General features: G+C 38.6%; 1 protein-coding gene across 2 annotated transcripts in view; it reads left to right on the top strand.

Annotated features, from left to right (window-relative positions):
* NKAIN2 (sodium/potassium transporting ATPase interacting 2) overlaps window positions 1-26,008 on the top strand; it is a 533,456-nt gene that overhangs the window by 452,808 nt on the left and 54,640 nt on the right. For both annotated transcript variants that reach the window (XM_066547060.1, XM_066547061.1), the window contains exon 4: window positions 4,281-4,481. In XM_066547060.1, the coding sequence (XP_066403157.1) occupies window positions 4,281-4,481 (201 nt within the window). The remainder of the gene's footprint in view (window positions 1-4,280; window positions 4,482-26,008) is intronic.

The raw sequence follows: 26,008 nt of genomic DNA, 5'->3' as shown, positions 1-26,008 counted from the left end.
GCAGCCGGTTCTTGCTAGTTTGAGTTTGATAAATGGAACAAGTAGTTACACGGTTGTATTTGACAAAAGATGTACAGAAGCTTGGCAGGTTTGCACAGATTTCAGCAATTCCTAATTAGAAAAATAGAAGAAATCATTTCCCATGACACAGCAAGCCACAACCATTGAAATCAGTACAATTCAACTTCCCCGAGTCGGGGAGATCTTCTGGACTTTCAAGGAGAATCACCCTGAACCACTCCTGCCTCTTTTTTCTCATGGCACTGTTTGGAATTAGCTTCTCTGAGGTGCAACCAACAAAAATCATTGAAACAGGAATATATTGTGATTTCTGCAAAGAGACAGCACACTTACTAACATGTGCTAGTACTAATACAATACACAAAGAGCTGTCTTCCTTTTAAGAACTGCTCTCCTCCTGCTGTGTCTGATTACAAAGAAGCTTTTATTCTTTTTTGGGCAGCTTTTACAAAGCTTTATGTTGCCATGTTCTGTTATCAGCTTTCCTCAGCCAGAAAATGCTATGCACTGTGCAGCTGACCCTCAAAAAGGTTGCCATCTACTGTATTAAACATAGGTACCAAACCATCAGAGCTCAAATTTTTACCAACTAAGCTGAAATAAAATTACAGATGTAATTTGAAGATGTCTCATATCCTAATCTCAGAAATCTGTCTCTGAGACCTCCAAACTTCAAGATTTGTCTAATCTAGCAGTACTTTTCCTGACCACTAAAAATATCAACACATCTTCAGAATGTCAGCAAAGATGTCCCACAAAATGTTTTCCTTTGGGATTTTTTCTTGGTGAGTATCAAAATCTACTTTAATGCACCAATTTTCACTAAAAAGCTTTACAAATACCAGCAGAATTTACAAAAGCAGCACAGTGATCGGCAATAAAGCCCTTACAGATGTATTTCTGTGTCCACAAAGGAAACAGCTGTTTGTTGAATTTAGGATAATGAAATCTTCCTTGACATACAGACTTTGAACAACAACATATTGGCTTGCCCAATGTGTATCAACAATTCTTGTTAGTTTTCATAGCTTCAAGGCTTATCAGACCATTTCTCTGCATTTCCCTGAACAAAGTTTGAGCCACAGATGTTGGAAGGGAAACAGACGGCAAATGCACTAGAGAGCATAATAAATCCTCAGCTTCCATTGTAGACTTTGTCTATGTCCACTAAAACTGTATTCAAACAGTGAACAAAGTAAATAGCAAGCAGAGTTTGTCAAAAAATAGTTCTAAATGCTGTCAGTAGAAGAGATGTTAATGATAGATACATCATCCCCTTCTTAGATTCCACAGTTCTAAAAGGGGATTCAATTCCTTAAGTGTTTTCTCACTAAGGGAAACTTTTTCATAAGCTGGTTGACCTTTAATACTGAGCAACAGGAACTGTTCTGCTAATATGGTTGCATGAAAGGGGACATGGCTTGAAGGTTATAGACAAGTTCAAAGCACAACGTAACAATTTATACCTGAGATTTAGTTGTGCAGCAGCTTTGTAGTTAATAGGCTCCTTCTATGCTTATTCTGATCCCAGATATTTTGGGCATAGGAATTTGCAAGGTCTGACTTACATGTTGACTTCTCATAATTTTATTTTATTGTCATTCTTAATCCATCCAAGCTGGACCTGAGACATGAATGGTGTCTAATCTTACACAACCAGATTTCATGCTTTATTGTTTTGCTTTCTGAAGTTGACCTTTTTTCTTAACAGACTAAGTACATACCAAAAGTAACAACTGCTTTTCAAAAGCCTTCTCAATCACATGATTCAAAGTTCTTTAAGATTTGAAGCTGTGACTTGCAGTAGAAATATTATTGTTATTGTTATTATTATTATTGTTACTTAACTGCCAAAAGATTATTTGAATGCAAAGGAATAGTGTAAATATTTCAAAAAATCATCTGAGGATAAATTCAGGGATGGGAAAAAGCTAGATTTTGTGAAGTTTCTATTTACATAAGTAATCTTAAATATTTTAATGTATAATTATATTTCCCATATAACTTGGAAATTTACTTATGCTTTAACTAATAATTTTTTAAAATATTGAATCTGTGGTAAGCAAAAATAGCTACCCCTAGAGAAATTATATTCTACACACAGAGCCCAGTTTTGATCCATTTTCACTTCTTCTGGCAGATGCATAACATACTCAGTTCCTGCAAGCCAGTTTATCCCTTTCTTTTTCAAGGAATACATTTTTCATTCCTAGTCTGCACTTTGTAAAATGTATTTAGTCCATCATGATTCTTCTCAAGGTATTGCAAATGCTAAAATAGAAATAGACAATGAGTCCTATTCATTTGTGCTGCATCTCTGATAAGAGACTAGAGGTTTCAAATTTTCCATGATAACTAGAATGGCTGAATTCTTCTTTTGACAATAACATGATGAATTCCAGTTTCAGTCATTGAGGAATAAATCTATTACTTTAAGCAAAGTTACTCCAAAGATGTCCATTCTACAACTTCTTACACCAAGTGAGAAGACCAGGGTTCTGCTTGAGGGGATGTAGCAGCCTTCAGAAAGAAAAATAATCTTTTGGCTTGGGTGAAAGGTAAAAATTCCCATTTCCAAGAAACACATGGCAGACACTTTAAAGTGTCTATGGCTTTAGCAGGGAAGGATCCAGAGAAAAGAGATGGTTTTTGGGGATGAAGACTTATAACCATACATCAATATATATATTTGGGCAAAATTTGCATTGTTTATAGAAATGTTTGCTGTAGTTTTGATCTAAACTAAAACATGCTTTAAGTTAGTTGTATGATTAAATTCATATGAAGCATTTTAAATTTTCTCATACAGCTCATTATTTGCTGGATTGAACTGTTGTGGGAATGAAGGGTAATTATTCATTGCAAACATATTTAGATCCTTCCTGCCATCTGATCGCTGTGTGTGCTTATGCAGGATAGTGATTCATTTTTTTTTTTTTGAAATTATACTTTTGGTACAAACTGTAAATCAGAGAAAAAAAATTAAGCTACACTGCAGTGTCAAGTGCAATCACAGATCAATTGACACGTGACATTATCCAAAACCTCTCTGGAGGGAGTTACCTCTTCATAAGTTAGTGCAAAAAAGTGAAATAAGTGAGGCTGAAAAAACGGCTCTTTTGAAGGGAGAGAAATGTGAATACAACTTATGTGCTACAGAATAGCATTCTATTATTTTTGGCACGGTAAGTCTAATTAAATAGTTACATCTTAAAATCTTTATAAGAATCTTAATTATTAATGACATCAACAGGCTGGAAAAAATGTAGGTTAGGTGTGGGGAGAGTTTGGCTCTGCAAAGACATTACTTAAAAGCAATCTTTTTTTGCATGACTGAGCACATGTGCACACAGACTAGATAGTCACACTTTACAATGAGGTTACACTCATAAATTATTTATAAAATGTTGGTAAACACTGTAGGCTATTACAGAATCTACAGAGTCCATAGTTTTGTTATAGCTATGTGTAACACCATCAAGCAATGTGCAACCACATATAATTTATGAAAGTAATATCCGTAGTATTGTTTATGATGTGTATTAATAATTTATTAATCCTTTATGAACTATTTATAAATGCAATCCTAATGGAAGGTATGGCTGACTAGTTACTCCATCACCCTAGCTGTATGGGAGTCAAAGGTTGCACACCTCTGCCCCTCCTTTTTACCTAGCCCAGTAGTCTTTAGACAAGGGCAACACTCACTCTTTCCTTACAGGATCCTAGGAAAGTAGAAATCAGAGAGAGGCATTGTAAAGAGATTTGCCTGCAAGCAAATGCACAGGATTCTTCAATCTTCTCCAATATTTCAGCAGAGCTACCATAGGTCTCCTTCGCTGGGTCCATGAGAAAAAGCTCCTGGCAGATGACGCGTGTATATTAAAGTGTACAAAGGCTTGAGTCTGGGGGATTTTTGTACAGTTTGGTACATCAGACCAACAAAACATGGGCCATCAATCCTTATGGTATCCACTGGAAAATGGGCAATCAGCAGAAATGAGTGCTATAGTCTAGGCTGCCATGATCTCTAGGAACAGATCCTGGCTTGCAGGATTATTTTTCTGCTCCAAAGCATCTCTGCCTGACAAGGTACAGCCACTTCTGCTTGCAGCAGGCAAGCTCCACTAACTTTCATGTGCCAGCGCAGTTTTATTGCAGCTCTTTGCTTCTTTATGCATGCTGTGAAATCCCTTGCTGAGGCATTGGATACCAGGGTACCATCCCCACACAATAATTCTTCTCTTGCTCTTCTGCAGGAAACAGATCTCATTCTGACCTTTAACATCTCAATGCACCGTTCCTGGTGGATGGAGAATGGGCCAGGCTGCACCGTGACCTCAGTAACCCCAGCACCGGACTGGGCACCAGAGGATCATCGTTACATCACTGTCTCGGGGTGTTTCCTTGAATACCAGTACATAGAAGTGGCTCACAGCTCTCTTCAGATCTTCCTTGCAGTAAGTGTTTACAAATGGCTTCAATTCCACTACCTTTTCAGGATTTCTTCTCTTCTTTACCGGAATAGTGGATGGTTGTGGCACTCAGTCACAAACCCTGGGTTTAGGTCTTAGTTTAGTTATGAAACTCTATTGTCATTCAGCCAGTTCAAGATAGCTGCATGCAAAAATTTCCAACATACATATTTATTATTGCACTAAAAACTAATGACATGGCACGCTCTGTTTTCCTGATACTGTAATATATAAGTTTTGACATAATAGCAAGTTACAGCTATTGTTGTGAAAGCCAAATTAAATATGAAATTGAATATAAAAGACAAACCAACAGTAAAAACTAGATTCCCTGATCAGTTCACAGGACTCAAACTCATCAATTTGTTTTTAACTGTATTAATTGACACTAGACTACAATGGGAGGGGTTTTCCCTCCCCTCCCCTCCCCTCCAGAAAAAGTTACACTTATATGAAAATCAAAACCCAGGATCTTAAATCTTTTATAGGAGTACAAGAATCCATTGTTGCACTGCAGAAAATTTATAAGGGATGAAAACTGTTTGCTTGGAGGAAATAATGTATAATGGAGCTCACAGTTATCCAAAAAGTGGGTGACTTTTCCATTTATCTATTCCTCAGCATTTTATAACACTCAGACTTGACTCGTGGAATTGTAGCTTCATAGAATAATTTTGGTTGGAAAAGACCTCTAAGATCATCAAGCCCAACCCTTAACACAGGACTGCCAAGTCCAACACTAAAGCCTGCTCTTAAGCAACTCATCTGCACATATTTTGATACCTCCAGGGAAGGAAATTACACCATTGCCCTGGGCAGCCTGTTCAAGTGCTCAACAAAACTTTTGGTGAATAATTTTTTCTTAATATCCAACATAAAGTTTCCCTGGTGCAAGCTTGATTTCCTTTCATCCAGACCAGGATGCCATTGGCCTTCTTGGCCATGTGGGCACATGCTGGCTCCTGTTCAGTCAGTGTTGACCAGCACCCCCAGGTCCTTTTCCAACAGGCAGCTTTCCAGACACTCTATCCCCAGCCTGTGGCAGTGCCTACAGTTGTTGTGACCCAAGTGCAGGACCTGGCGCTAGGCCTTGTTGAACTTCATACGATTGGCTTTGGCCCATTGATTCAGCCTGCCCTCTCCTCTGCAGAGCCCTCCTACCCTCAAGCCTTTAAAAACAAATAACCAGGCTATTTTTTCTGCCTTTTATTTTTTAATTTAATGAACGGTGAACAAGAAACTTGAGGTATATGTAGTTCAAGCCCAGTTCTGTTCCTGATTCAACAAGGTTTTTTGTGTGTCTGTGTTTAAATAGAGCTGAGGTTTTGGATAATCTCATTCTTTTCAAGTCAGAGTAATGGTTCAAAATAACAAGCCATTAGTAATCTGCTAGCTGTAGCTAACTACATCTGTGTTGTATTCCCATTCATGTTAGTCCAAATGTGGTTATCACTGGTAAAAAGCTGCACAGCATAAGTATGGGTCAATTTTACAAACCTTGTGCTTGACTACTGTTGACATCACTTTCACATTTCCCATTGTGGCTATTTTTTTCTATTAGAAATGCTAGTGTAAATTCACTCCCATATTAAATGTGATTAAATGGGAAACAGAGGAATTAACTGGTAAAGCTCAGTGACACATAACACAAAGTAAGAAGAGAAGATACTGTTTGTGTCAGGAAAATTAATCCACAAATACCAGAGGTTTATATCCAAAAAGGAGACAGAGGAGTCCTATTACTTTATTTGAATAAAAGGACAGGTCATGGGCATTTCCCATGGGGTCCCTCAAATTGTTAGAGGACTGAACCTCCTTTTTATCTTAATTTCCCAGCCCCATTTCCCTCTATCTTTCCCCATTGGCTAAGGTACTTGAGAGGTACAGGCTTTCCAAATCACCTATGACGCCCTTCTAATATATACCTCCCCCTTTTTCTTTTCTTTGTGTCAGTCAGTGGAATTCCTACAGAATTGCATTGTCAGTGGAGTTGGACTAAATGATTTCCAGAGGTCCCTTCCTACTCTAACAATTCTGTGAATCTGTGATTCTGTATTTCCATGGAACAACTTCCTCATTTCCTGCCCTCCCCAATTCTTGATCAATATCACAGCTGAATCTGCTAAGGTGAGATCTTAGCTTCATCACACTTTGACAGCAACAGCTATTTAAAGGTTTGCTGATAAATGCAGAAAAATGCATAATTTTGGCCACAACTAATTCAATATTCTTGTTGGAAAGAACTAACCCCTAACGTAGCCTGTTGTCAAGGTTTGAAGCTGGCACAATGCCCCCATTAAAATACTTTCTCCCTGATGTCTGCTGTGAGATGTGACCAGGAATAAGCAAAGCAGGCCCCCACTTCGAAATAAAGAAAAAAAAACTTTAACTAAACTACAACTCTAAGTAAAAAGAAACACACAGGGAAAATGAAAACCCTCCAGAAACATTTCCTCCTCTCCCCACCAAATTCCAATACATCCATCCCTCAAATTTCAACTCTCAGTCCATCACCACTCTTTAGATAATCAATTCTCAATTCATCAAGAGGAGAGGAGTCCTTCTTGTGCCATAGGCTTCCCCTGGAAACACCATTGAAACCTCGTGTGTTTCCATGTCACTCATGGCACTGCCGGGAGTACATCTGCTGTCATGACTTCTTCCTTCCATGTCCAGTGCTCTCACCACTGAACACGGACCAGAGCTGCTTCTAGGGTTGTCTTTTTAAGGATGCTCTGTCCCGATCCAAAGAGAGCACAGTCTCTCCTTTGGGGAACCTGTCCCCCCCAAAATTAACCCTTTGGGCCTGAGGGGTCTCAACACTGAACCCTCTAGACTCTGAGCCATTGCTTCCCCCTGGAGGCAGTCTCTGTGTCACAGGAAACATGGTTCTGTCCATGGCTATATCAAGAAGAGTCCAGCTAAAACCACTCCATCATCTCTTCCCACCTAAGATTCTTCTCTACTCTTCCGCATCTTTCACTTGCCCAGACCTTCACACTTGCACATTTCCTTCTTCCATTTCATCTGTATCTCTCTTCTAGGAAAGGTTAATGTTCTGCAAAGTTTTCATTGTCTAAAAAAGGGTTAGAAGCTCGGGCTCTGCCCGCCCAAAGCTCCCACAGCAGCCGGACACCTTCTCACTGCACCACCCCCTTCTTGTCCTTCTCGGCCATGCTGCCGGCACATGTATCAAGTTCCAAGGTAGCAGTCACAGGCACAGGCTGTACTCTCTCCCTCTCTCTCTCTCTCTCTCTCTCTCTCTCCTGGGGGTGGCTGCCCGATACCTCCTGGTGCTTCTCCCCCCTTCCATCCTCGGGTACTGTTCACCTCCCCTCTCTGTCCAAGCCTCGGCCTACCTCACCCGGTCGCATGGCTCCCCTGCCCCGCCCAGCAGCAGCAGCTGGGCCAGGGGAGAGATCCGAACTCTTTCCCCACTGGAACCCAAGAGAACTTCCCACGGGAGTGCTCTGCTTTTAACCCCTGTGTTCTCAGAGGCGTATCCATGTGCCCAGTGGCCACACCAGGTGCCAATATTAAAATCTGAACACCTATTGGTGACCACAGCATATCCCAGAAAACCTACTTCCTCTCAAACCATGACACCTGTGCTCACATACTCTCCACTAGGCCCTTCTCTCCCAGGGAAGTCTCATTTACAGAGCTCCCAAGTCTTGAGCATCTGATCCATCCAATATGCTCAGCAAGGACCACAACTCTGCCTGTCTTTATGTCTACAAATTACCAAAATGAACTGGTCTAGTGATGGCATGACTCATATACTCATATGCTTCAGGCAATAAAGTGTCCCTGTGTGTTTAAAGGCTATTGATTCTTGTTGCTTGCATTAGAGAAGCTATTTCATTTTCAGGCCTACTGGGTTATCAAGGATAGATATACTTAAATGACTGATCTCTGGAGAGAATTATTCCAGGTAAAGAATGAGGTCAGTAGTACTAATGGGGATTTGATTTGCAGCTATTTGAGCTGCATTCTGTATGGTATCTGCAGAGGAGTCTGAAACTTCCTACCTCTAAACAATAGGAGGTATAGCTGCCACTTCTCCATGGGGAGGGCAGTGCTTGGGAGGGACACAGTGCAGGTCATACACCACTGTTAATCTTGGCATATCATGTCAGAGCATAAGGAAGTCATTGGCTCTGCATGTAAATAGCATTTTCATCCCAGCCTTTTGTCACATAGCTGGAAGTTTCTCATAAGCTGGCAGTTTCTAAGCACTCACACATATCAATGTCTAATTCTACCTACAGAGCCTAGGTACAATTTTCTTCATTTCCACAGTTCGTTGAACTCTTGTCTTTTAAGAGAAGGTGAGAGGCTTTTCAGTTCAGGCCCTGAGCTGCAGTTCAGGTCAGAGGGTTCTGCTTCCAGATCTATCACAATGTTCTTTTGAAATCATGTCATCTCTCTGTGCCTCTTTCCAAGTGCAGAAGAGAGAGAAAAGCATGCCTAAATTTTTCATGTTCATTTCATAAGACTCTGTACCATTTGCCTAGATGGAGATCTCTTGAATCTTTCAAAAAGCCCCTAAATATGCAGGACACCCAGTACAGGAAGGTCTTTGTGTGGTACAAGGAAATTATAATGTTAATTGCATTTCATACAGAAATTGAGCTCAGATTCTCTGCATCTTTCTTTTGTCTTTGTTTTACTCTTTGATTATGCATGACCTGCCCTCACTCCCACAAGTCTGTTCTTGCAAAAGTCAACAAATGAAAACCCATTTGTAGATCAAAACTCTGAAAAGATGCAAATTAGAGATCAGGCTTGGAGATAAGTGTAACAGAATTACAAATCTATTTGCCAACACAGGATTAAAAATATTTAGTATGCTTGTCTTTTACTTCTCACACACTCAAAAATCTATTGATTTTAGTGGAGATAAGTGCCTGAGTTATGGGAATATGACCAATGTGAAGGCATCACCTTAGCCAGTTTGGGTTTTAGTTACATAGCCCTCGAAAAGATGGACTGTGTAATATTATTCCAGTAAAACAAGTGGAAGAAAGGCATTTCTTATGTACTGCATCTGCATTATTGATGGTAATTTACATACCGAATAAATAAAACCATAAGTAAACTCTTAGATAAAAGTATTGACCATTTTCAAAGTGATCCTGTCCACTGACTTTTATGTGCTATATATTAGTCTGAATTTCTTTTTGTTCCTTCCTGTATTTTTGCTTGAGTATATGCTTCATGCAATCATTAAAATTATTATTTCATGCTTCAAAATCTGAAATATGTAATTACCCATCCATAGTATTTACAGTAAATGTATAGTGTTTGGATTTCTGCAAAGTCTGCTTTATGCACAATACCTTTCAAGCCCTGATGCTGCCAGATGGATTTAAAACACCATGAAGCATAACTGTGTTATTAAGATGCAATAGTACAGCTATGAACTTAGGACGCCAGCATCAAAATCTCTGCTCTGTTGCAGATTTACCATAAAACCTCTGGCAGGGTGCTTAATTCATGGCAATTATTGTCTGTACTATACAAACAGTGGTTCTTAAATATTTCAGAAAGATGCTGCCAGGACAATTCCATTAAACATTGCAGGTAATCCAATATTATGGAAAGGTGGTCTGTGTATGTATTTAAGCACTTAGAACAATAGAATAGCATTAATGTTCCCTGCTTCTCTTAAGGATTAATAATTAGAATAGGAAAGTCTTAAAATCTTTAATGTTTGCATAGCACAGGTGGAATTAAATACCTTCAAGCCTGGGTAGAGAGATAGGAGTACTCAGTAAAAGTGTGCTTTTTACAAGAATATATTTACTGAGCTATCTACATGTATTTTAGACCTCCATGCTCAAATATGTTACTCAGAGTCTAACACTTAAAGGCCCTCAACAGTGCTGAGGAAATATGATTAGAAAAAAAAGCAGTGGTTCCCATCCAAAAGAACTAAACTTTGAAGTATAAAACAAGCCAGCCAGCCCATATGGAAAGGAAAAGAGGAAAAAACAGGAAGACAGAGAGGGAATATTAGTTTGAAGTTTCATTGGACCTCCTGTTTGACCATTGTCAGCTTTCCTGTAAGCATGATAAAAAAGTCCGATGATTCAGAATAAATAAACTTCTGATAAATTTTATCTGCTGGAAAATTATCCTAAAAAGCAGAAAAAGACAGAAGTGTGTGAAAGTTCGAAATTTAGGAATTAGCTGACAAGAAGCTGGTGTCTCATTAGCAGTGCACTCTCATACTGACAGGAGGGGACAGGCCAGGTGGGACAGGCCACAGAGAGTCTTGCAAGAGAATGAAGTAGTTGAATTTCACTGGACAAAACTAAGTAAAAGAAATGGAGGTTTTAAAGCAAGAGGTGGAAAATAATCTCAGCAGCGGGCATTTTCAGGAGCAAGGAGAAGACATGGCACAGGAGGAGAGGCAGGATGCTCCTCAGAAGCTGAGACTCACAGTAAGACATTAAGAGGGTATAAGAAGGACACCAAAGGTTAAAGAGAGAGCTTGTAAGGTCTAGCATTTAGAGCAGAAAGAGAAAAGAAGCCTTCTGCTAGGGAAGTACATTTGATCTCTTTTTTTTTTCCTTATGGTTTTAATTTAATTTTTATTTGAGAAGGTATTGGTAACACCTGAGCATAGAAAAAAGCCAGAATTTCCTCCAGATACACCAGCAAATTATAGAGCAAGACTGAAAGACTCAGGCAGCAGATATGTCAGCAGGACAGACTGTATGATACAAGGAGAGGCAAAACAGCAAAGGCAGGGGAAATGTGGAAAGTAGTCACAGGAATGCATGGAAAATGAAAGCTGCCTATCAAATAATGTCACTAAGAATGAGGCAAACAGCAAAAGAGCGTTTCCATGTTTCCCAAAATATTCATGAGTTGAACCAACACAGAGGTTTGCCCTGGATAATCCAAGTTCAAATTCTAAAATTAAACAGGCAGGTCCCTTTGACAGAGCTGCACAGGAGTATTCTGAAAACTTGTACTGTAGTAATAGCCTTCAATGAGCTCAAATGGATAATATTCATCTTTTAGGAAGAGTAACTATTGATGTAGCCCTTGTGTTCTGCCAATAAACCAGCATATTCCATTCCTCTGCTCAAAATACATAGAGTGTGATATGCTTGGAAAAAACAAAATGCAGCAAAGCTCTTGCAAAACATCAAATGCAGCAGTAAACCTAATGCTGTGTTCTTAATTTTCCAGTCCTTTTTACCCAATATAAAGGTCATCAATTGTGCAGGAAGTACATCTTGCACATAAAAGCCTGTTCTTAGATTTGTCCTTGATAACTTTGTTCCTGCACCTCCCTTCTGTCAACAGCCTCCACCTCTTCCACATGCTTATATTCATTCACGTACTTTGCACATCAGCTGTCTCTTCCTGTGCTTTTAGAGTGGTGAGAATATTTATATGTGAGTAAGGAGATAAGAGCTCATGTAATTAAGTTGTGACTCTTTGAACCTAATGCAGAAAAATAATATTATTTAATTAAAGCAAGGTTATTTTCTAAGGTAATACAATGGTTGAAAGAAAATTGATTCTTAATGATATAGATTGGTACTTTAGAAAGTCTTTTTTTCACTGTGGGACTGGGCAAAATCAGCACAATGTGAAAAGGGTATGAATCATTGTAAAGTGTTAATAGCACTGACTTGCCATGTTAGCAGACAGGCATCAGGTTCAGGAATCTTTGACATTGGCTCAGAGCACAGTATATTGCTTTTTCTGTGTTTGACAATAATGCTACAACATATGTCATTAGTATTTTGAAGGATTTCTGTAAGAGATTTTTTTTTAATATCTGTATGTATTATCTGTTATTGCTTCTATCAAATTTTACCTGCATATCTTCACTACTTCTTGCAGAAAACTGAATTTTACACATCAAAGCATAAACGGTTTTCATAATGAGTAGGTTACTTTGTCAGTAGAATTGTACTCATTCATTTTCTTGAAAACTTCCCTTCTTAATGAGCTGTGTTTGTATAAAGCTAAGCTATGTAATTGTCTGACAACAAGTTTTCTCCAACTCAGAAGAGAGAAGTCAGCTTTAAACAGTCTTCCCTAACCAAGGCAAACAGGATTGTCTCTGAAAGGTTTATTTCCCTGGTGGAGAGAAAGACAACAGCACCAGCACGAGTTGAGACTAGAAGAAGCCGTTCTGCTTCTTACAGATGTTCTTGCACTACCAAAGGCAAATAGCATTTGTGATTTTTTTTTTTTTTTTTTTTTTTAGTGAGACTGGAATTATGAAAACAAAGAGCTGAACATTGGACTCATTACTTTATGGCCAGAGGGAATTTTCCTGAGAATTTGTTTTGATCACCTCATATGTGTTTCTTGACAGAGGGGACTCTGAATTCTGGCTGACCCTGTAGTGATCTGACAGAGCAATGAGATTAAGGATCACCAGGTTCAGTGGCTCACGGCTGTCTGGGGGCTGTGTGATCTAGATGGTGCTGTGCTGACTGGTGATGCTTTCCTTCTGACTTGCTGCCTCCCACAACTGGCATTTAAATTATTCCTCAGTTCTGGTACTGGCATAGTCCTGTTTTTATTTCTCTGTCATAGCATGAGAGCTGCGCGTGAACCTGTTCCAGCTATACATGGGTCAGATGAACTGGACTGGGGTCTATTTAACCTAGTCTTGGTGAGCCTCTCTCTGAAGAGATTCTGGATAAGTAGCCTAGTCCATTTGATTTTCTCTCTGTTCAAAGGAATTTACAAGGTAGAAAAAGCTTATTACATTTGTTTGAGATGTAAAAATAGTACTGAGAAGAACAGCAATAATAATAAGTAGCACAAGCTTCTATAATCATAAGTATTCCTCTACAACATGTAGTTAAACAAAAAGCAGTACCTCTTCATACTGAAAACTCATAGTCAAGTTCCAGGTTCACCAACCCCATTCCTGATCTGGTTCTGAAGGTAGAATAAAAATGAGGGCTGATGCTTGGAAATATTGAAAACCCCATCCACTGTACAGCTATACCTCAGTGTCTCCATGTTTGGTATTCCTACTGATATTACAGTACTGTCTTGTTCTGCTTGATACAAAAGTGGCATTTGCCATTTTGCTTCATATCCCAGAAAAAGCCCCTCTAATTCTGGAAGTACAAGGACTCAGTTCATGAGTTAAGGTGATTTTTTCCTGAATATAGAGTCATAAAACATACAGCCAACTTCCTCACTTCATTATAGAGACAAACATATTAAAAAAAAAAAAACCTACCAGAAAAAGAACTATGATTGTTTCTCAAATTTGTGGTGAACCTTCAATGGTATACTTTAGGTAGTATGCTTCATATTTCATTTTTGTGTGCTGTTAGCACAGCTTCCTGAGCAGAGGATGAACTGAGAACATTAAAGTATAGTGTTAACGAAAACATAGAATGAACTGTTTTGCAGCTTTAGTCATGACTATTCTGGTCACAATACCATGATTCTGAAAATCTGATCTATAAAATTCACCAAAGATAAACAATGTCAGCAGCTGTAACTGAACCCGTATTGAAGGCACTGATTAATGATAGATTCCTGAAATTATATAATACAACTTGAGTACTTCTGGTAGAGCTAACTACCCCACTAAAAAGAATAACTGTGACTAAGGAATATTAAAATGTAGAAAGTATTTAGATGTCCCTGTTCTTTAGTGTGTGTACAATAAAAACAATTATATGACATTATGAATTCTGCAATTTTTCCCCCATTTTCTAGCACAGACAGCATAACAAGGCTTTTGCCTTCCAGAAAAATAAAAAAATTAAGAGTACCTTGCTTTCATGCAACTGTGTACCCTAGAACCTTTGGAATAAGTGTCTGAATCAGGCCAAGGTATTGGGGTCAGAAAACTGCTCACAATATTTTTGATAACTTAAGTTTTCTCTTGCAATCTCAGGATCAGAGCTAATTGGGAATTTTCTGAAGGAACATGATTCTTTTGAAAAATGCATCAGCTCTGAAATGTTTTGTCTTAACATAACAGTGTCATAGTGGTCATTTAAAGTGCAGGCAAGTGATCTTTAACATAGCACCTGGTTTTCTGGTAGATTTTTTTGGCTGGCTTCTTGGGCTCTGGACTTTCATAGTACATTTATACTTGGACAGGGCTCATCCTAAAAACCGCAGCATGATTATTCAGAATGTTTGACTTTTGCTAAAGGCCCTGTCATGCATTCAGCCCAGACCAGTATCACTGTCCCAGACTCTGTTGGGCCATGGGTACAGAGGTAGCACAAACCAAGGAGCATCTCTGATACCCAGTTTGGATCTGCTCATCTTGTTCTGAGGCAGAAAAAGAGCTTATTTGTGTGAACATAAGCTGTGCTATACCATTTGGCTTCTAGGTCAGAAGGCAGTCTGTAGGTTATTTCAGTTGATACTGTGTCTATATACACTTCTGTATGTTCACAAGGTCATGGCAATCGTACACTTAGAGTTGATGTTCCCTGGACATTTAGCAACACTAATGATACCTAGATCTCCAGCTAGTGTTTGAGTCATGCAGTGGACTCTGACCTTGCAGTTCAGGAAGGAAACATGGATTGGAATCCTAGTACTGGGAGAGAAAAGTTTATCATGTGTCTTAATTTTTTAGTGCTTATGTAGCATACAAAATAATGCATGCAATAAAGATCCTCTGTAGACATGCCCTAAGGATTCTTGGCTCTCTGACTTCTGCAGTTCTAAGGAAACTAGAGACTGAGATTGAAAATTGAGTCTTTTTGTTGTAAATTTTCTGAAATTTCCACCTGAAGCCTAGATTCTAAGTGGCAGGTAATATTCATTAGTGAAAAAGTCATTGTTCCATCTAACTGAAGAAAATTACTTTCCCTTGAAATCAGAGGTTATCTGTTCTTTGCCCGTATTCTCAGTAGACATCAGCTAATTCTCACCACTCCTTTAATAGATGTTATCTTCAGCACCAGCTGGGCAGGTACAGAGCACATACATGCACTTCTGATGTGTTTGGGGGCTTTCAAGGCGTGCCCCTGAGCAGCACCTTTCACCTAATCTGCAGCACTATTGAGACATCAGCTTTGCAGTACCCAACTGCTTGAAACAGACTGGCATAAAGTGATTCATGTTTTCAAAACCATTGGAGCAGGTTTTTTCCCAGCAGGCAGCATTCTTTCAACTCTACCTTTGAGCTTTGTCAGCCTCTATTCTGGTCTGAGCACAGTAAAGGAAATAGATATTTCTTAATGTATAAAATTTAATAATGAAATGCTGTGACTTTTCCTCTGCTTCATTTTCCTTCTGTATGTCCATGTTTTCTGCAGGCAGATCAGTTGTGTGTGCATAATCACAACCAGAGGGAAAAAAGGCATCTACAAAGCCACAGGAGCATTTATCTTCTGGTAACAATTGTTTCCATAGATGGGAATTCAACATCACCATGACAGAATTTATTTTTCTTTATATGTTCACAATGATCAAGTAGCGACATCTGGAATCTACCCCAGAGGTTCAAGTCAATAAAATATTAATATGTGCCATTTCCAGCGAGAAGGTTGTAACAAGAACACAGCACAGAAATCTCTGACATTTTTGCACTATTGTTTTGCACCTAAATATTTAACTGTTTCCTTTTCCACATACTCTTTTCCTAAAGATTAGGAAAAATAGATCTGGGACTAGGATGCAATTCCCTACCTTCCATTTAGGGGAACTGCTGTTCAGATAGCCCTATTTCCTGGGAATGCTCTGGGAAGTGGCTACTGACAAGGGGCTGGATCCTCAGCACATCCTCCCCACTCCCTCAGAAGAGCAGCTCTGGGAGGAGCTGGACTGACTGCACACATCTGATTCATAATTGAAACCAGGCACAGAAATTAAGGCAATGCTGGGCAGCCTCACCTGAAGAGCTCACCATTTTCCCAAGAGATTATCAATGCTTTCCTTAGTAATTCATTTCAGTGTATTCAGTCGCAAAAAGCAGAGAGAGCTGGAGGAAGAGAAGCACTGTCAAGCTTTGCTTTAGACAACTCCATTATTCCCATTCCTCTCATTCAGTGAATAAGTATTAACAGTCACTTATGCATAAGAAAAAATAATGAGGTTTAATGAATCTCCAAAGATCAGCTACTTCATAAAAGCAAATGCCACCCTTTTATCAGTAAAAGTCCTCCAAATCCAACATCAGCAGCAGAGGGAATTTCTATTTTAAAGCAAATTGCACCCAGTTTCAGTAAATTATCACAGAATGATTACTCAACTTTTATCCAGTCAATGTTATGCCTCCCCAGTGAACCAGTTTATTGTCAGTATGTCTGTTTCAAAACATGTCTTCCCTGGAAAGCACTCCTTCATTCAGCTTCTGCTGCTGGAAGCAGGCAATAGCTTGAAGCTAGCAGCTGCTCTCAAACAAAACAGGTAGAGAGGCAGAAAGGCTGCTGAATCCATAACAATAAGCACATCATGGCATAATTACAGTAAATCTCCAGAATGGTCTGTACACACAAAATGGCATATGTTTTGGACAGAGGAAGTGTGCACTAGCAAAACCATAGTATAACATAAGCATTTTCCACAGAAGTCCTGTTAGCTTGAAATTGATTTTTTATCTTGAAAATTATCATTGACAGAACAAAAGATAATGTTTAAATGGTCAGCTAGTTAGCTTGAGGGGAATATACTTAATATCCTGAAGGGCAGGAGCAGGTGATAGAAAGGTTTGGGGGAATTTTACAGTTGTAACTGCATAATCTAATACTGGTGCAGCCATTTAACCTTTCTTTGATATGCTCTTCTTTCACCACTGCATGTAATAGCAGTTCTGTTTTCTAAATGTCTTCATTTGACTTTGAACAGGTTAATAGGATTTATTGCTTCTGCAGCCTGCCTACACAAAACAGGTTGTCAATATGGGCAATCCTTTGTGGGCTGCCAGGGAATAATAGACTGCTTTCTCCATCCCTGCTTTTAGGAAGTGATTTAGTTTCCTGAAGATTTAGGTACAAAAGAGAGAAGGGGGGCAGGTAGTTTTTCTGTGTGAGTCTATCATGAGCTGGCACTGCTAAATGGCCACTTGGCATTTGCTGTATCAGCTGGTGGTGCTTGCCTCATTTTCAGACGGCAGCCTCCTGATTCTCCCTTAGAGATGCCTGCAGAAAATTTGCTGTGTCTAGGTACCAATGGTACAAAATACATAACCCAGATACATTTCAAAGGTTGTGACAGACTTTTGCAAACATATTCTGTTACAAACTGCATGAATTGATCTCATCTTCAAAAATGTTAAGCTGCGAAATCATTGTTTTGTACTCTGGCTGAACCTACATTTTAGGTTTCAGTGGCTTTGTGGTTTGTAAAGATCATTCTAAAATCACTGTGTATCATAAGAAAAGGATTTTTCCCTGGGCTGTTAGCTCTTTTTGCCATGATTATTGCTTCCTGCTGCAACCATCAGAATATAATGATGCAGCAAATTTTACAGAAATGTGAATTACATGAAAGAAACAAATTGTCATTTTTAAAGCATTGAGTCTTTCCAAATGTCTTCTGCATATGAGTTATGAAGCTCTGACTGAGTGGAAGAGGTTAGTCACATTAAAAATTATTATACTGGTTATATCTGAGACATAGATAAGAAATACATGCTGCATTTTCTGTCTCTTTTTGATTCTGGAAATAATACTGCTATGAGAGGTTCATTATGAAGATCCTAAAAATTACCAGAAGTAGTAGTCATTTTAATGCTATGATTTTTAAATGTGTGGATGAACCAAATCCCTCTGCAGTACATTGTATTTTCTATCCTGAAATACTCCTTTTGTGTAGCCATTTAGCTTCCTTAAACTCTGATTTATTTTCATTAAAGCAGTCAAAAAGAACCTGAGAAAGAAAATGGAATGAGGGTGGGGTTTTTTGGTTGGTTGGTTGGTTGGTTGGTTTTTTGTTTGTTTCCTGTAATTGTTTGTAAACCAAATCAAACCAAACAAACAAACAAACAAACAAAAAAATCCAACAAAAAACCTGCCACAAACAAAAAAATCCAACAGATCCAACAGGTTTGTTTCCAAAGCCACATGCAGGTATTATTCTTTTGTGCACTTACTGGGAATTGCCTTGGATAGTGAGATCCATAACTAAAAAAAATTCACAAACTTCCAGAAAAACAAAATTAATCACAGCTATTTCCAGACAAGGGATTTCTAGACAAGGGCTGCCACAGATGGCAGCTGACTTCAGTGGACTGAACAAGCACCGTGCACTCGAGCAAGGTTTGATCTGGAGATTTTGATCTCATCACAGGTCTGGACTTGGAGCTGAACTTTGCAAAAGTGTCTTCCTCAGCCCTAACGCACTTAGGAGCATCAGGCTCCATTTGATCCATAGCTCCTTAGAGAGCTTGATTCAGTGCATAGAGCTTTGAACAAGTCTCAGGGGGAATTTTGAAGGCAGTGTGAAGAGCATTCGTGCCATTAGCTGCCTCATGGAGGGACTTGGTGGCATTTTGGAGTCAGCATATGCAGCTGCATAGACCATTCAGGAGGTTTATAGTTCTTCCTCTAACTTCAGGTGTTTAAACAAAACTTCACTGAAATTAAAAAGTAACATTCCTTTGAAAGACTGTTTGAAGGTTTTTCTCTCCCAAAGAGACTGTCAACTGGAAAAGAGCAAGGAATTTTGAACTGCTGAGGGATTACAAGTTAACTCCTGGTTAGTGCACATAAACACAAAAGTGTGTTTGTCATCACTTCTGGAAAGCTAACTGTTTTTAAAATTTCATTTTTAATATCTTAAGGGGGTGTACAAGAACCTACAATTCTTTTCCAGTATCCACAATTACCTTCAAAACCCATTCTCCTGATGCTCTTCAAAATGGTTTCTAAGAGTCTCTTTGATTCTAGATGTAGAATTTTTATATGAATCCTAGGATCTCATATTTTTCTATGCAAAGCATTTAGGAAATCAGAGAATCACATGGTAATATTCAGCTTTTTCAAAAGAATGTCTGAGAGATTAAGTTTCACTTAAATTTCACTGAAAAAGACCTATTAGCTAGAAATGGTGAACATCTCAGTTGTTCAACATTCCTCCCTATAGCTTGTCTACTGAAATTTGAAAATATACGCTTGCTTCAGTTAGCATTTTCTTATTCTAAATTAAAAGTTACTACTTGTTATTGCAGTTGTTTTTGCTTGATTGTTGATGCTGTTGTTGTTGTTATAATTTTATTTTATCATGTAGAATTCTTGTCACTCAGTTTGATCACTTACACTATCAAACATCATTCAGGGTGAAATAAAAAACTAAACATATTATCATGTCAGATTGTTTTTGCAGAACTGCCATCATACTTTACAAATTTATGTTTGTTTACCAAAGCTACCTTAGTGTTCCAGAGACGTGACGTGGCATCTATTGAACATTACTGAGCTTTACAGGAGTTGTTAGAATTCAGCACATTTGTTTGACTTTTTTTCCCCTTCATTTAACAGAAATGGCACTTGTCAAAATTGCAATCTGCTAACTTAAATTTGGGCATCATTCAGCCAGCCTCCACACACACAGTACTTTGGCTTTACTTCATGCAATCTGCGACCTTTGTTTGCTCTCCTTCTTGACAAATGGCCTCACTAAAGCGACAGACACAGACAGACTGACGTGGAAGAGCATATAGCAATTTGGAATCTGCATGCTTTAGATTTTTTAATGCCATCTCAATAATAATACACCAGTGAATAAAGCAGGTGATTGGAAGTGGAGCGGATGCATACAGACAGATGGATTAAGACAGCAGTAATTGTGCTTTCACTTGATTATGATATTAACAGGCTCCAGGTGATTTCTATTTTTCACAGCGTCACTCATCTCAGCAAATCCCAGCAGGCTTGGAAGCAGCGTAGAGATGCATCCTGCTTTTCACATGAACCTGTTTCCAGTGTGAGCACTTAAGAGAGTTCTTCAGTCAAAAAGCAATTAGCTTCTGCAGTCTAGGGTGCCACTTAGAATATCCAGGCTCATGTGTTTCATCGTAAAATTGACCTTTTTAATTTTTTATGCCTGAGATTCCCCACTAAAAGAGTTAGCATTAAAAAATACAACCCTAGAGAAAATACTGAAGGCACATGTAGAATTTATTAAAGGATGTCTGGCCCTGAAGTGCTGGAGATAGGAACTCCATCTGAATATAATAAAATGAAGTATGCATTATTGTGTGCTTAATTTTTAAGTAATTGGTGTCATTATGTAGCATAATGATACCAATTACATAAAAAGCATAGGAAAGCAATATGTGTTACATTTACAGGCTTGCATTTTTCCTGTAATAATTGCTTTTCCATACAAATAGTGTCTGCTTGATGATACCTTTGAATAACTGTGCACAAATTATCCCAACATTTCAAAGTTTGTTCTCCTTTTTTAGTAACAGTTCCTGTCTTGGTAATTCACTTTTTGACAGAATTTAGCACCATTTTCTTGTAATGGAACTTTTCAATTGCCATAGACATTCAGGATAGGCAAAGAAGTATCTCTTTTACCCAGGCAACTTGAGTAAAACTATTGCCAGCGACAGTAACATCTTCCCTCCACCTCTGCCATCCATCAAGTCAGAGAGTTTCAATAGTGCAAGACTACTCAAGATTTAAGGTACAAATAGATGTTAAGCTTTAGGAATATCTGGCAGAAGCCAGCGTAGTTTTAGAACAGTACTTCAGTATTTTGCTCTAAAATTTAGTAGCAAGTTTCACTCACATCTCTACTGCTTAGACAGAAAGAGGACATGACAGCACCTTTAGCCCTGCTTGGAAGTAGCATGAGGTCAGCTAGGATTCTTGAAGCTGACATCTATTCCTACTTACGAACTAGTATGCAGGACCCCTACAAAAATTATGCTCTCTCGTAGCAAGGTAGACACAGTGCAGAGAAGAGCAAGTGTAGGTAATAAGAATACGTATCTATGCAGCACACATACACATCTGTGTGAGTATGAAATGAATGAAGCAGAACTCACCACAGTCCATACAGAGGAGATCTTTAACCAATGTGCAGTAGAACATTTTTATAACATGCAAAAAAATTGTCAAGATTTATGCCTTGTGTCACTTGTTTGTCTGCATTCAGCTTCAGACCCAGTGTCTGCTGTCTGGATAGGAAATTGTAGAAAATCAGCAAGGACCATGTCCTATAGACATGGTATAGACATCAGAATAATTCAGTGGTCCATCAACTTCAGAACCCGGTCTCTGACACTGCCAATGAACAATGTGTCAGAATAAGCTGGAAGTCAGCTCAGTTCCCTAATGAATTCATTGGGTCAATTCTGTACTGAGGTCTGAATGATGACACCTGAGAAATTTTTGCTAGAGGATGGGCCATTAAGAAAGGATCAAATTGCTTCATTTTCCAGGAGAAGGGAAACAAAACAAAAATAAGCAAAACAACTGAAAGCCACAAGAAAATCCACCCATCATGTGCCCTTTAATCATTTGAATCCTCTTCTCACCTCTGAAACTTTTCCATGCACACTAGGCTACTTCTCTTTTTCCCTTTACTCACTGGGGATGCTCTAGCTCATTAATTTGTATGTCCTCTTTCTATCATTTCCCAAGAGTTCAGTTTTGCACTTCCATAACTTTATTTCTTTAGCCTTTCCCTTGTCTTCCTTGTCCTTTATGCAAAATGGTGCAGTTTTTCTTTCACCATCTTTGTTGAATCACCCTAAAACCTTATGTTTTATCTTAAAGCTTTTGAAAAATTCAAATTTATGTAAAGGGTTCTGACTACAACCACCTTAATCTTTTTCCTTGTCATACAACTTCCATTTGTTGTCTAACCATTCCACTCCATTTAGAAACTACTCTGTGTTCCAAAATCTGCTTTGAAACTCTCTGCTGTCTCGTTCTCATGGCAAATATTTTTTCTCAGATTTTGCTCCATTCTGTCTTTACTGTGCATGCTTGTCTTGTTATTTAGTGCTAAGCCCATTGGGGTACATGATGTCAGTTTGTTTATGTTTATAATACTCCATGTAATATTATTGCCCTCTGTAAAGCAGTAGTGAAGGCACATTAAGACTGATAAGCCAATTTGAAGGAAAGCCTCCAATGATTAATGAACTTGTCGAATCAACTAGGACACCTGCTAATCATTTTTGAAGTACTGACAAATGTAACAGCTGTTAATTATACCAGCTGTAGCCTGCTTAGTGCTCAGGCAGTTTTACTATCATTAAAATAGCAACAGTTTTCTGAAAGTTACTTTGTCATTCTTTCCTTCCCTTCACAATACCTGCTGGAATAAGAAATATGGTGTACTGGATTTTGCTTGTTAATGAGTTATTTAGGTTTAAGCTCCCACAAGCCACAGTGTGAGGAGAAGAAGCACAGAAAGACACAGAGGGCTGAAGCAGTCAACAGAAGAAAGCACTGTACTTAGAAAACTAATTTTCTTTTAAGTATGGTAGATTGCAGTTCTCTGAAGCAGAGTCCTTGCTTTCAAAAAACCAATTTCTGGCAGACTGCAGAGGTTATTCCCCTTTGGTTTTCCAGCATCAGACAGGAGACTGGAATGGTGGACCCTCTCTCAGGGGGCTGGCAGCTTCACAAAAAAACAGATGGGACCTGACAGGCTATTTCCCAGAGATGGAGTCTCTGAAGCAGGAAGCAGGGATGCCTGAAAGACTGTGGGGAAAGCTGCTTTAAAATGGGTGAATCAAGGACTCTTTTGACAGGAGGCAGCATCCATTCACAGGCTACCAACTGTACTCCTTGTTATGTGACAGTCTTACCAGTCAGAGGTTGAGTTATGAGCTGCAAATGATTTGGTTAGGGTAATGTTTGACCTGTGCAACACAAGCTGTCTCTCCATGATTTTGACAAGAACCATTTGTTTTGCCTTGTCATTGGGTGCACCTCTCTCAGTTTCCAGCCCCACCTCACCAATCACATCATAACCTCCTCATTCTGAGCTGCCAGTTAAGTTTCACCCACAAAGGACTTGAAACATCCCACTTTTTCTTATTTCCTACAAATCCTTTAAAGAAAAAAGAAATTATTTTCTGAAAATACTTTAAATTTAAACAGTTGGAGATTTACTTGTGAGAACCTTTGAAATTCAAATCTCTCATCCTGAAAATGTAATTGAGTGTTTGCAGAAGATGCACATTGCATCTGTCAGTGAAAGGCTGTCCCTGAGGAGCTAGTTCTGTGCATTGCAGGCATGCAAGCAGGTACTTCTCTTCACCAGCTGCAGGAAAGTGTGCCAGCTTTTTAGCAACTGGTAAGAATAAACTCATCAGTTAAAAAAAAAAAAAAACAAGGTTGGATGAAAAGAATCAATATGCAGGTCCTGATCTAGTTTCCTGAACAATGGTGTTGAGTTATTGGAGTAGAAAGAAGGATACTTCAGAGGGTCTCTCAGTTTTTAGATACTCCTACTTAAAACATAAATGTATTGAAAATGCAGATATAGATAGGTTTGGGCGATGACTCACCTGCAAGACAATGTATTTGGGCTCTTTCTCAGTGCAGGAATGGACCTGCAGAGATTGAGGTCTTGTCTGCAAGGGAGGTGTGAAAATCCACATTGTAACAGGTGGTCATTTCAAACCATTGTCTTGGAGTAGGTGCTTTCCATCCTTGAAAAAAGGGAGATGGAATCAAAACTTCACCAACTGAGGTAGATCTAAACATGACCTGATCCCAAGAGGTGAAAGTTATAGCAGAGGCCATGAGATGATGCTGCAGCTTTAAGTGTCCTCCTGTCTTCGTGCTCCTGGGCTGCGGGAGGGTCGGATGTGACCCCCATGGAAACACTGCTGATGCCATGGATGCCTCTGGGAGCTGGTCTATGGGTGCAGCACTTACAACTCTGTGACCCATCCTCTCTTCAGGATTCTTAGAAAGCAACTTTATCCTTGAGCTATTCCTGACACAACCCTGTAATTAGGGTCAGACAGCTTTATGTCTTATCAGACAATACTATATCTTGTACAGATTCTCAATACATTTTTAAGCAGCTTTCTGTCTTCCAGGAAAGGCACTTCACTCTAATATTTCACTCTGTAGTTAATAGAGTTATTTCTTGTTGCAATATTAGTAGCAGATTTCTAATATTTCCTGTCATCATTAACATGTATTTAAGTGGATTTCAGATATGTAGGAAATTAAACTCAATGTAATGTAAACATTATGTCAAGTTGGATTTTTGATAAAAATCAACATATTTATAGCTGTGCACCCATTCACATAAGGGTATGCATTTGTTCATTGAGTTTTAATTAATAGATTCCTTGCCAATTCCTCTTTAGACCTTTATTATCCCTTTCTTTTAATGCACTCCATTCATCACTTTTAAAAATTAGACCAATTTAGTTGCATAATTTGAATCCATAATTGAATCTGCTAGCTACTCTCAGACTTTACAAGTTAATCAAATGACATCGTTTTAAACACATTTTCAGTGCATGGGAAAAACTATGTTAGTGACTAACCCCCAGCCCATTTAAAATAGGAAACTTATTCTAAGCCAGGCTCTGTGCTGATTAAACTTCTTCTCCAAACTAAATTTTTCCAATCCCTGATAAAAATTAATAACATAAGACTATGTGGAAGGATGAATAAAGTATAATTCTAGTTAAGAATGGGAAATGACAAATAAATGAAAAATCCTATCTAGGCATGGAAAATAAATGTGTAATTGAACAGCACAGAACCATATGTCAAATGCCTTCACAGAAAGAGTCAGGAAAAGAAAATCCCAACAGTATCTCAGTGAAAACACCAGCACAACTGCTTCTCCTTACTAGAGTGCTGTGAGTGCTAGAGACTCACCAGAGACATCTTACCTGGTCTAGCATTTGACAAGTCTCTGTTTATGTGTGCTGTCACTCAGACAATATTTTATATTCTCCCATTTTGTCTCTCTCTCAGGCTAAAAAAGCTGTGCATAAGCTACCAAAAAGGAACCCAAGTAAATTAGACAGGACTGACAGCTATCAGAATTAGTGACTAACTAGATCAGAAAGTTGCTTTAAGCCCTGATATGTTTGAATTCCATTAGACTTGCATGGATTTGTGCCAGAAATTATTTTAAAAGTATGGCGAGCAAATAATGTTTCATCTATATAGGTGAAACCTTTCCAAGGATGGGGGGGTGTGAAATAGGAGAAAAGAATATGTGGATTTCCAAGGAATAAGGATATGAAAATTCATGGAATGCCATTATGAATGTCCATGGTATTAATTTATTTTCCTGCCCCCTGCTGTATAACTTTACAAGCAAAAACATAGATGTTTATGTTACTGTATTAAAATAAATCTGAAATCCAGTAGTGGAAATTACTTAAACTATAGCAGCAGAAAAGTAGTTTTGCCAATATATTCTACGTCTCTTTTAGAAACCTTTGCTTGTGTGGCTGTATTGATTCTCAGTGCAGATCTATGTTTCCATTTTAATGCTATACCTCTGTTTTTTCCTTACTTCATTAACTTGCAGGCAAAAAATGCTGAATAAATGCTTCAGTGCAAGCAACATAATCCTTTGCCTTTCCACTC

Source organism: Molothrus aeneus, chromosome 3 (genome assembly GCF_037042795.1).
Source record: "Molothrus aeneus isolate 106 chromosome 3, BPBGC_Maene_1.0, whole genome shotgun sequence".
NCBI lineage: Eukaryota > Metazoa > Chordata > Aves > Passeriformes > Icteridae > Molothrus > Molothrus aeneus.
Note: the sequence above shows the minus strand (reverse complement) of the source record. Positions and strands in the feature narration are given on the sequence as shown.